Here is a 13,039-nt window from a genome sequence, read left to right as displayed (position 1 = left end):
TACCTCCATGTCTCCTTATTCCATAACTGTATGTAATGCTTCCACAAGGTCATGCCACCAAACTGGAGCTGGGATTGCATATTATTGTTTGAAGAGTGCTGTTTGCTTAATGCAAAAATATCCAATACATCTCCTTAAAGGTAATATGATGTTTTCACATTAAGTTGATATCTGAGGTTACTGCTGACGGTTTGCTAGAACTTTTCCTTTTAACTCAGTAGCAGAGGGAATATATTTTTGGTTCGCAATCAATATCATTAAATGACTGCCGCCAGAAAGTGGTTCCAGAACGTGAAGGATGATGTTCAGGAGCTGGTTCAACAACCCTCTAATGAACTTATCTTATTTCGTGTCATACTATCTTAACTCCGCTGCAAAGACAATTTGTACAAGCAGATTGTGCCCGAGAAGCGTTTGATCCTGGCCTTCAGTAATAATATCCATCTTACTTAGCCATTTTACAATAAGGCACTTTGGCAAGGGAGCAGAAATCCTTGACGCTGCTATAATGTTACAATGTGCTTTACAGTCATATAATTTAGTTCACGGCACATTTGCAATTCAATCATTTGACTTCTTGCTTCCACTAGTAGAACTATTTTTAAACCTGGATTAGAAGAGCTGTAAAACTCAATTCATCTGGATGTGTAACTCTTTAGAAGCCTATTATACTGAGAATTATATGATTAGTTAGACTGCCATCAGACAGCTCAGATAAAAATTTGATCCGGACAAAGAAATAGAACACTATTGTAACAGAGTAATTTCATCAAGTCTGTTGAGCGCAATTGATTAGGTTAATGCTGAATGTAGCTGGGTATACCATTGTGCAATAACACACATTCACACTAGAATATATCTTTTATATTTCTTTTAAATGTACCATTTGCTTGAAGGAATTTCCCCTGTTTCATATTTTAACCTGTGCTCAGGACAAAGTTATACCGTATAACACAGAATGCATCAAGCAGGATAATGCACTGCTGTGAATGGCACGGTTAGAGATCTGCAATTCATTTGCCTTAGTATCATCTCAGACTCACACCTCAGCAAATATGGACTGGGTTCCTGTGGGACAGGGGTCCATCTGTGGGTCCACTGGAGGCAAGTTATCATTTTGCAAATCCTTTTAAGCAGTGCTTGTCATTGAGTGGAAGTCATAAGCCAGATAAAGAGCCACATCCAATCTGTAGGCCCTTAAGGTGGGCAGCATTGCCATATGTTGGGAAAACACCTGCTAATTCAGGCACGTTGGTAAATCCATTTAGCCAACAGAGACATCCACCTGATCTGCTTGTTTGGACCACTGCAAAATTACCCAAATAGCCACTAGGCCCTACTGGCTAATTGGATAGTTTTGCAGTGGTCCAAACAAGATCGGGGGGATGTCTCAGTGATCCCCAACCATAGCTCGGGAGCAATATTTTCCTCACCAACCCCTTTGATTTTGCTCTCAGTGGCCTCAAAGCTGGTGCCCCTTTTTACATTTCTGGCTTGGAGACAAGTTTTGGCAGCACAGCCTCCTGCAGGCCAGCAGTCCCCATGGGGCTACCAAATAGCCAATCAAAGCCCTTATTTGGCATCCCTAAGAAACATTGTTTCATGCTTCTGTGGCTCACCTACACTTCTTACATCGGAGTGTGGCTCACAAGTAAAAAAAATGGTTGGGGATCCCTACACTAGAGTGTACCGAAAATGGCCAGTGATCTGCCTGTTTGTACTTAGCGTTTTACCCACTAATTTAGACTGAACTTTAAATTCATGATTTTGGGTATGAAAGAAGGTCCAAAAACATATATACAGCTGTATATAATCTTTCTGGGTCTGATCGGGGAAGGCTTGTTTCTGAATATAAGTCAAAATTATAGTGCTGCTCTGTTGAAAGCTGTCCAAAACCTGAAGGAAATTTTCTCTGGGAGAAAGCAGATTGCTAGTGGCGTTCACAAGGCTAAATAAACCCCAGCAAAAAAGGGCTAATTGTGCTCACCACTAATTTTTAAACCATTAGGCAGGGATACAATGAGCCGAATGTACAACCTTTTGGTTTTCTATATGTACTCAAGAACAATGATCAGTCATACAGATGGCATGCCCGAGGCCACCAAAGACCTTAAAACCAAGTGGCTGTAAAGTTACAAGATGTGACCAACAAATTTTTAGAGTGGGTCTCCATTATACTTCGCCCCCCATACAGTGAAATTTACTCACACCACAGAAAAAAGAAATAGACAGGCCCGGATTTGTGGCGAGGCCACAAAGGCCCGGGCCTGGGGCGACAAAAACTTAGGGACGGCATGCCAGAATGGGGGCTGCCCCGGGGCACCCCCAGTAGAAATCTGCCGCTGGAAACAGAACAAGGTACATAAACCAATTTTGGGTAGTGAGACTGATCTAGTGCCCTGAAAAAAGGGTTACTAAACACTGATTTAGTGCTTATACTAAAATGTGTATTACAGGTATTAGATACTTTATCTGGAAACACATTATCTAGAAAGCTCTGAATTACAGGAAGGCCATCTCCCATAGACTCCATTTAATCAAATTATTTCATTTTTTAAAGAAATAGTTCCTTTATCTCTGTAATAATAAAACAGTTAGCTTGGCCTAAGCATTCTGGATAACAGGTCCCATACCTGTACTTCAAAAGGAGCCTTACTGGCACATAAATGCTTTGCAGTGCATTGTACTGTGATTCATTCTAATGTGATTCTAATGTGTTCAGCTGGTAACACATTATTCTAAGACCTGGGGAGGGGGGAGTTAGTAGCCAACAATCCATCACCAACCCAAACTACACAGAAGAACAGTGAGTTAGAAAGGCAACTGGCCAAGCAAAGGCCAAGAATGAGATGAAGGAGAAAAGGCAGATATTCAAGACTATATAACCATTAAAAAGAATAAACCCTTTGTATACTTCTAGATGGGACAGCTGCTTTAAATAAGCTACATGTATTAGTAGGCGAAAACATCTTCTTGCAGGCTGCAGGCCCATATTTAGGATTTACAAGTTCATAAGGTACAAAAACACTTGGTGGAAGAGGAAGCGAGGAGGAAATGTCCCTACTCGAATGCTCCGAGAAGACCACAAACATTTAGCGTGTACAGATTAAGCCTTCTATGGTATCCTCTGCGATCAAAGGGAGTCAAGAAAAGGTTGACTTTAATTCTTTATGGAAGTAATCTGTGGGGTAAGACAGACTGAACGTTTGCGCGGGATAAAGGAATCTGATCAGTTGCTTTTAATGAAATTAAAAAAAAAGAAAACCACAAACAGGATGCAGGCACATTAAAAAAGCAACATTGACCTGGCAATGGAATGTGAACTGTAGTTCACATGGGCTGTGTCATACAAGCCCCTCTCCCCCATCTTGTTTTAACTGTTCAGCACTGAATATTTGTGCTCCCCCTGAAAATAAATACAAGGCAAAGGGAATGAAAACACAGTCTGACTAAGCTTTTCTAATAGTCTAAACTTCCCCTCGGTGACCCCCTAAACATTACATGTGGTGACTTCTATGGTTACACAGGTCTTCAGTTCCTGACTTGATTCTGCTCTGGCCAAAGGAACCCAGCTAACTAAAATAGCCCCGGCATGTTCTATTTCATTTAAATAACCACACATACAATATTACAGACTAATGAAGTGATCTACACCCTCAGAAGGGGCTATGTAAAGTCTCCTAGAGAGTGAGGGAGGTGGAATATTAGTGGCTTGAGAGTCAGTTCTCTTTTCCAGATATTGCCAGACCCCAAAATGAATGACCAGTATGCTTTATGGGCATAACTGTCATGGTCCCATTAAAAGTAATGCAGTAACACTTATGTCCATCTTGCTAAAGCGTGACACACTGTACATGGCAAGGCCGGAACTAGGGGTAGGCACGTGCCTAGGGTGTAATGGTAGAGGGGGGCACTAGGCGCATATCTCTTCTGTAGACTACCCTTAGCTTGTCTGCCCATTAGCTACAAGTAGTTTACCTCCCCCCCCCTTGGTAATGCACCGCGAGGGGGGTCTAGGGAGCCCAGCTGGCCGGCCTGGTGCTGGTAACTGGTTTACAAAGAGTCAATTAGATGAACTTTGGGACAGTTTTTACCCTTATCGGGAAATATGTTTCTACGTTGGCACATTTGGTTTTGCAAATAAATAAAAAAAAAGCCTTCCTTATCTGTGAATGTGCATTTATTCATATATGTGGTAACAGACACAATTGCTTTCAATACAAAAAAGTGTATTAACATGGTTACCTTGGCTGGTTAACATTTCATAAGAAATGGTGGCAGGTCCAAACTTGAATTCAAAATAGGCCCTGGCAATTTAAGTACGAAAAGGCCCAAACAGCCCCTGCCCCCACCAGCCCAATAAATAGTGAGTGTCTATGGCATCTTACAGCAGCCCCTCTGGCATTTGCCTAAATCTACAGTCTTGGCCTGCATGGTCAAATTCACGCTGAAGCCTAGGAAGGAATTATGTTTGAAAAAACTCAGACACTGGTGAAGTCCTGAAAAACATGTATTGGTCAGTATAGTGTCCCATTAACCTGTACAGAATTGTATTAAATGTGTAGAATGCTCTGTGCCAAATACATTTTCTCTTATTGCATTTACTAGTAATGTGGCATAAAATAAATAATAAGCTGCCCTTTATTTACACAGGAGGTACAGATATCCATCTCCACATTAGTCCCCCCCTCAAGGGAAAACATACCCTAAACTAAGTTTAAGTTGGGCTGCTATTGCTGTCACTGCAGAATGACTTAGTGCTCTCTTTCTTTACGTTGGGCCCTATGTTACTGACTACAGCAACAAAAAGTATGTCGAAGGATTCTGGGAACTGTAGTCCAGCAACATCAGTGGATCCAAGTTTAAAAAACAGGGCCTTTGTCATTGCAGCCAACAAGGCATCTCTGTTGTGAGATTCTTATCCTACAGATAGGGACCCGAAAAAATGTGTTAATCTGGGTTTCTTTGAAAAATGTTAAAAAAGATGAATGCAAAGGGAATTTTGTGAAATAATAAGTTATGAAGCAACACTTTTAGTTAAAATAAAGTGAAATTTTGCTTTCATCGTATTATTCTATAAACATTTATTTGAAAAAAAGGTTTTAGACCGGTGCCATATATTGACAGCAAAGGCAAAATGCTTTACTCACTTGGTATTCGTATTTTAAATTTACCGCTTTGTCCAAAGCTTCCTTCAATGACACCGTCCTCTCCTGTAGAGAGTTTCACCTTCAGCCCCACGAACAGTTGGATGTTGGTCTCCTTCTTGAACAAGGAACGGCCGATGATACAGTAATCGTCATTGACCTGTAAGACGCATGGAATAATATCTGTTACTCAGTACATATGTATTAAATCACAAATGGAAACTCAAAATTTCTATTTACCCTTATTCCAGCCTCTTCAATAGTCTTTAATGGGACCTTGTCAAAAATACAGCACAATCTATTCTGGCTACAACCTGTACCTGTATAACTTTATTTATTAATCGCCACAAGGGTACGCAGTGCTGTATCTTACAAAATTACACACAGGGAGGACAAGTGTTATAATAAATAAATACAATAAATATATATAAATGCACAGGGAATAAGTGCCATGTGGTATGCGACACAGTAGGAAGGAGGTCCCTGCCCCGTAGAGCTTACAATCTAAGTTCTTGTCACTTAGCTCTATGGAATCTTTAATCCAACTGTACTTTTTATTTATTTTTGTATGACCTCATGTTTGTTTAGTAATTTATTGTTCTGCTGTACAGTGGCGTATACATAAGTAGCGCTATATAAATAAAAATATACATACCTTTATTAAAACTGGCACAACACTAGCCACAATAAGGAGCAAAAAACTGTGCCCCTCAAAGGACCATAGTTGCCTCAAGGGACTTGTACTAGACCACAGGTGCTCCATGGCTCCTTGGCCTGAATTTTATTTGTTTCAGTTTTTTTTGTATTTATTAACAAAAGATTGCAAATCCACCATAAAGATCACATAAGAGCATTACACAGATGTCCATACATCATACATGTCCTGTGGCACAAAACATTTGTGAATGTCAGTGGAGCAGTTAAATCACAAAGAGGAAAAAGGGAAAGGACAAAGATAATAACAGAAAAGCTGCACTGGATACTATATATCAGTGACCCCCAACCAGTGGTTCGTGAGCAACAAGTTGCTCCCCAACCCCTTGGATGTTGCTCCCAGTGGCCTTAAAGCAGGTGCTCATTTTTGAATTTATGGCTTGGAGACAAGTGTTGATTGCATAAAACCCAGTGTAAAGCCAAACAGAGCCTTCTATAGGCTGGCAGTCCACATAGGGGCTACCAAATAGCCAATTATAGATTATTTGCACCCCCTACAACATTTTCCATGCTTGTGTTGCTCCCCAACACTTTTTCCATTTGAATGTGGCTCATGTGTATAAAAGGTTGGGGATCCCTGCTATATATTATGCTACTTATTAAACTAAGAAGGGCTCTACCATGCCATTGGTCTTTCAATAAGTCAATGTAGTTAGGTCTAGAGTCCTGCACAGAACCAATTTTTGAAACCTGAAGCCAGCTCAGACCCACGACCATCAACCCACGACCTGGACCCGCAACCCGCATTTCCACCCACTACCCACTGGACCCACTACCTAACCAACAACAGCCTTTTCCGCAACCTGATCTGGGACTCACTGACCACCATTATACAGGAAGTGGTGTTGCTTCAAGTGGGAAGTGACATCATCAGACTTGGGCAAAACATTTAAAAAAATGTTTAAAAGAGTAAAATATAGATTAAATAGATAATATAAAATAAGAAAAAGATAAGACCTGTGACCTGCAGACCCACAACGCCCAGACCCGCATCTATACCTGCATCTGGGAACCCTACCCGCAGCCCACAGGATACCCACTTTTCTTGCAGGCAACTCATGCGTACCCAACCCTCTGCATGACTCTAGTTTGGTTGAAAGAACGTGGGTATTGATACTGAATCCATGGGTCCCATACTGCCAGGAGTTGCTTTTGCTTATCAAGCATATTAGTAAGGGTCTGTATTGTCCAATTAGATATTGATAGGAAAATGTGGTCATTTCTGTCCTGTATAAGGGCCAACGGCAGTCAAGACAGGTCATATATGAGCATCTCAAGGGCTAAACGTAAGAGACTATTCTTAGAATATAAGGGTCTGAGAAAATCCTTGTCGCTCCAACAGAATAATGGAAAATGATACTGTTACTTTGAAGAACAAACAATAATAATTGGATGTATCTACCTGCCAGGCACAGAGGCCAAGCAAAACATGCATTTCCCAACATTCAGCAGAAAGATGCCCTGAAATAACACAGATGTTTCTGATTTGGGCCTTTGGCAGAATTCTGGTTCTGTACTTATTGCATATACATATATCCCTATTTTAAGATCTGGCAGAATAACTTTTAAGGACTGGTTTTGTCTTCGCTTTCCCAAATTATGTTCAGCAATAAGATTCTCTGAAGAAAGCGGCTCGCAAAGCACCATGGTCAGCCAGAGAATGGATAAAACTCGAACTTTATTTACATTCTTAAAAACCCAGAACGCCTGACGCGTTTCGTGCGTGCCGGCAATAAGATTGCCTTAAATGTCAATTTTCCTTAAATGCAAAAATAGAAGGCAAACATTGGAAAAGTCAACATTTACCCCAAAATTAGTAAAGTATAATAAAATAAAAAATTTGCAGTTTGCCTTTGGTCACCCCTTCTGTGCAATATTTATATCTGCTTTGGTCACTATTCTCTAGAGGAGGCTGATGAAGATAAAGTGATTGTTGGGATAAAGCAGAGAGGACTTCAGCTGCCCTGGAACCCCCATTTACAAGGAAATAGTTAAATTATATATTTTACATTGATGCCAAAGATGGCTAAACTTCAACGCTAACCCCCATATGTAATAAAGAGGCACTAAGTTTGCCCAGTAGCAGTAACCCATAGCAACCAATAAGATGTTGGCTTTTAATCAAGTGACTAGTAAATGCTATTTGCCGATTGGCTGATATTGGTTACTGCTCCTGGCCTTTTATTACATAACCCAATAAATCAGTTACCACCATCCCAAACAACAGAGTGGCAGTGGTCGATATAGTTCCCCCACAGCTGAAGGAACACACAATGGGCATCCCAGATTTACACGCTTCTCTATTGGAAGGCTGGATCACCTTTCACTGCTCATTCATTAATAACCACCCTGGGAGGCACTTTTGGAAGAGTTCACAGTGCAACTTTCTCCAGGAAAAGGGAGTTAACAAGCCCAAATGAGACAAATGATTCCCAGTGGTTTAAATGTTATCACATTTTTAGCCACCCTTTGCTTTTACCAATCAAATTCAACTCCTTCCTGTGGGGTGTTAGAGTACAATGGAGGTGCTGAAGTTTAATACAACCTTACTGAAAACCCCTGAAAAAGTGAGTTAAAGGAACAGTAACACCAAAAAATGACAGTGTATAAAAGTAACTAAAATATAATGTGCTGCTGCCCTGCACTGGTAAAAGTTGTGTGTTTACTTCAGAAAGCCTACTATAATTTATGTAAATAAGCTACTGTGTAGCCATGGGGGCAGCCATTCAAAGGAGAAAAGGCACAGGCACATAGCAGATAACAGATAAAACACTATTGTATTCTACAGAACTTATCTGTTATCTGCTATGTAACCTGTGCCTTTTCTCCTTTTTTCCAGCTTGAATGGCTGCCCCCATGGCTACACAGCAGCTTATTATATAAACTATAGTAGTGTTACTGTAGCAAACACACCAGTTTTACCAGTGCAGGGAAACAGTGCATTATATTTTTATTACTTTAAAGCTCTTTCATTTTTTGGTGTTACTGTTCCTTTAAATGGGAACTTCAGCTTTGGAACCAACCTTTGTTAAAGACACAGAAACCCCTAATATACTTATCACTGTAATCTGTTCCTTCAAAAAGTAGTTATAAATACTATTTTTATATGCTGAAATCCAGCTGCAAAACAGTTCTTCTCTCTCTGCATCATTTGAAATCCTGGCAGGGGAGGAGGGACTAAAACACTGATGTTACAAATTGTAACAACTTCTCCACAGCTTACAGACAGCATGCAGAAACTACATAACCCACAATGCATTGCACTGTAATGTTCTTTTCCTTATTGACATCATATGTGCAGTGAATTGTGGGATTGGGAGGATGCAGGCTGAAGGCAGGCTGAGGACAGTCGACTACTGTTATATTTTATACACATATATATGTTATACACACCCATCCCTGAAAAGCTGCCCCCCCCCCCCCGACTTAAGGGGTATATTTATCATGCTGTGTAAAAAGTGGAGTAAAACATTACCAGTTCAGTTCATAGCAGCCAATCAGATGCTTTGCTTTGGTTTTCTAAATGGTTGAAATCTAATTGCTGATTGGTTGCCCTGGGGAACATCACCGGTAATGCTTCATTCACTTTTTACACAGCATGATAAATACACCCATTAGCATCTTTGAACGGTGGCAACCCTGTTAGCATTCTGTTCCCCCTACAGGAGTGTGGGCTCTACTATCCAGCACCTCCAGGACAATAGGTGCCCTTTCATGACTTTCAATACAAAAGTAAATGTTTGGCAAGCAAGTACATATGGGTGTGTTGTTCATGTGCCCTAATACTTCTGGTAATGTTGTGTACATGCAATGCACGTGTACTCACACACACACCGGTGAATTTCATCAGGAGCCCAGTAACCTCCTTGTATGTTTGGAACATGGATAAAACCAAGGAACCCACAGAGATACAGACATGCAGAGAATATCCACACTCCTTGCAGGCAGTAAACTGAGCAGAATCAAACTTTGGACCCCAGTGATGCAAAGCATATGTGATATCCCCTGAGCTACCGTACTGCCCACACACTAGATACATTACTATTACAGGTATGGGAAACCCATTATCCAGAAAGCTCTGAATTATGGAAAGCCTGTCTCCCATAGACTCCATTTTAATCAAATAATTCAGAATTTAAAACTGATTACCTTTTTCTCTGTAGAAATAAAACAGTACCTTGTAATTGATCCCAACTAAGATATAAATAATCCTTATTGGATGCAAAACAATCCTATTGGGTTTATTGATTTTTTAGTAGACTTAAGGTATGGAGTTCCAAATTACGGAAAGACCCCTTATCCGGAATACCCTTGGTCCCGAGCATTCTGGATAATGGGTCCTATACCTGTATTATAAAGGTGTATTTATAAAGCACCAACATATACTGCAGTGCTGTACAAAATTTATATATATATATACACATATATATATAAAACAACCAATAACTAATACTAGAATAAAAGATAATTTACTACAGGTATGGGATTTATTAAAGAAAAAATCCTCGAAAAGTCGCCAGAAAAAACTCTGCAAGTAAATCTAAAGAGGATCAATAGAAGTCAATGGGAATAGTTGCTAACAACTTCTTATTCACTTATTAAAATATTTGAATTTTTTAGCTTCATTGAACGTGATCCTCGCCAGCATGCAAATTGTGCGCGGGAATATTCTGTTGCGCTTTTTTTTTTTTTTTTTTAAATAAACTGGCATTTCAGAAGAAAAGTCTGCCCCTCAGTACACCTGGGGTTAATGCAGAATTCTGAGCAGGACACCTTTTGGGCCAGTTAGACTATCCGGCAGGATTTATTAAGGTTGAGCTGAACCAACTCATGGAAGGGGATTGTGCCACATAAAAAGCATTTTCCACCACAACTGGGATTAAAATTATGCCCTTTGACAGGAGGTGAAAATTTAAATGATATCAAGAAATGACTGCGCAATAAAAAAGACATTTGGAAATCCACTGGGAGCTCGTAAAGGCGATAAGTCAATACATTTTACTTTTATTCCTCGCCGGTGACTCTTTATTAGCCGCTTGCGCGCAGCTATTTATTTGCCTGCCTCCAGCCCTCGTGTCCCGATAGCACTTAGCATGCCGGCAGCACTGAGCCAGAACAAAACAAAGCTGCACGCAGACTTCAAAGCAGGTGAAATATTTATCCTGGCGTCTGCTAGGTGACATGCAAACCCGAATGGGAGCGCGCAGCATTCTTCCCCACATTTCAACTCATTCCTGGGTTTTCTAGAAAGAAATCATTCACTTTTGCATCTGCAAATCCATCCCAGAAATATTGCATCAATCAACAAATGTTTTTTTCCCTAAATCTATAAATCATTATTTACCCCCAAACTTTTTTTTTCTCTTGCACAATGCAAAAAATATATCGGTATGGGACCCGTTATCCAGAATGCTCAGGACCAAGGGTATTCCGGATAAGGTGTCTTTTCCGTAAAAACAAAAAAACATTAAAGGAGACATATTGGATAAATGGGAAAAATGGCTAATTTTGTAGGCAATTATGAATAATATCCGGTGCTGGTTTCCCTTTGGGCTAAAAATTAATCCTCTCTGTAAAAATGGCCCCTTTATTGGAGCTCCCTATAGATCCTCTCACTTCTCTGTCCAGTGTGAAATGGAGAGTGGGCGTGTCCTAACTGTCTCTGCCAGAAGCACAGTAGGAAGGGGAGAGCCAATCACAGCCCTGCAGTCACAAAAGCACAGACAGGCTGCAGTTCCCTATCAGGTCAGCCTAGCTGCTGATTGGTTCCTATCCTACAGTGCAGGGTACGGAGGGCCGCCGGCTCCCCAGCTCATCCAGAGAATTCAGCCAGCAGGAAGTGGAACAGATGGGCGGGGCTAGTGGGGTTTGGGGGGAATTTCTCAATAAATCAGTCAGAAACACAACTTTTTAAGCACAATCCTTCTATATCTAGAGGAGTATAATTCCCTGGTACATTCATCATTTTTATAGGATATGTCTCCTTTAATTAAACCCAATAGGACTGTTTTGCCTCCAATAAGGGGTAATTATATCTTAGTTGGGATCAAGTACAGGTACTGTTTTATTATTACAGAGAAAAGGGAATCATTTAACCATTAAATAAACCCAATAGGGCTGTTCTGCCCCCAATAAGGGGTAATTATATCTTAGTTGGGATCAAGTACAAGGTACTGTTTTATTATTACAGAGAAAATGGAAATCAGTTTTAAAAATCTCAATTATTTCATTAAAATGGAGTCTATGGGAGAAAGGCATTCCGTAATTCGGAGCTTTCTGGATAACAGGTTTCCGGATAATGTAATGTAATTGTAACAGAGAGCAGTACAGGTACAGGACCTGTTATCCACAATGTAAAAAAAGGAAATATGTTTCCTGGAAACGGATCCCATACATATATTTTTTTTATCTCTATCTGTTCTCTGACTCAAAGAGAAATAATTTCTCTGTGCAGGTTATTCTGTTGGCTTTAGCTACATTTTTTCAGGAGTCGGAACCAGCAGTGCAGAGAATTTAAACAGCCAGAATGATGCTGCTTTCAACATACTGCCAAAGCTTTGCTAACCTACGGAGCAATGGGGACCGGATGTGCAGAAAACTTAAGTGCGTCTCTTCCCCACTGCTCCGTGAATTAAAAGGATGCGAATGTGCACTTGCGGGGAGGGTTGGGGGTCATTGGTGGAATGGGGGAAGCCTTGGGGTGCCGTGTTAGCAAATCCAGCCCTGATAGTGGTGCCCAAAAGGCAAGAGTGTAATCTACCAGTTGGCTCTGATCTGGTGACCAGTAGATCTCAGCAGCAGAACAATGACCCCTTTATATAGAAATGGATTGAAGATTGTATGGTATTAATTTTAGAGAAATATATGTATTTTATCTCTGGCCCAACCCCAGGATCACACACATGCGCATTGTTTGACTTACACCCAGAGCACAGGGGATGCGCACCTAGACTGCAGTGCTCTGGGTATAAGCACCTTCATTTGTGCCGCCCTAGGCCGGAACCTTTGGTGCCTTGCCAAATCCAGCCCTGCTCAGCACTGTATGATTAGCACAGATACGGCTCTGCTATGGCTCAGCTGAATCCCTCATAGCACAATAAAAATACAAATGTATCAATATTTTGGGATTAAACCTGTTTTGGGTGCCAAAATGCTGGGCCAAAATGGCATCAGGAGGA

General features: G+C 40.7%; 1 protein-coding gene across 2 annotated transcripts in view; it reads right to left on the bottom strand.

Moving 5' to 3' along the window:
* Positions 1-13,039, bottom strand: part of eefsec (eukaryotic elongation factor, selenocysteine-tRNA-specific) — a 186,416-nt gene that overhangs the window by 96,241 nt on the left and 77,136 nt on the right. For both annotated transcript variants that reach the window (XM_031901177.1, XM_002933081.5), the window contains exon 6: positions 5,151-5,307. In XM_031901177.1, the coding sequence (XP_031757037.1) occupies positions 5,151-5,307 (157 nt within the window). The remainder of the gene's footprint in view (positions 1-5,150; positions 5,308-13,039) is intronic.

Source organism: Xenopus tropicalis, chromosome 4 (assembly GCF_000004195.4).
Source record: "Xenopus tropicalis strain Nigerian chromosome 4, UCB_Xtro_10.0, whole genome shotgun sequence".
NCBI classification, from domain to species: domain Eukaryota; kingdom Metazoa; phylum Chordata; class Amphibia; order Anura; family Pipidae; genus Xenopus; species Xenopus tropicalis.
This window is presented reverse-complemented; position numbering and strand designations above follow the sequence as displayed.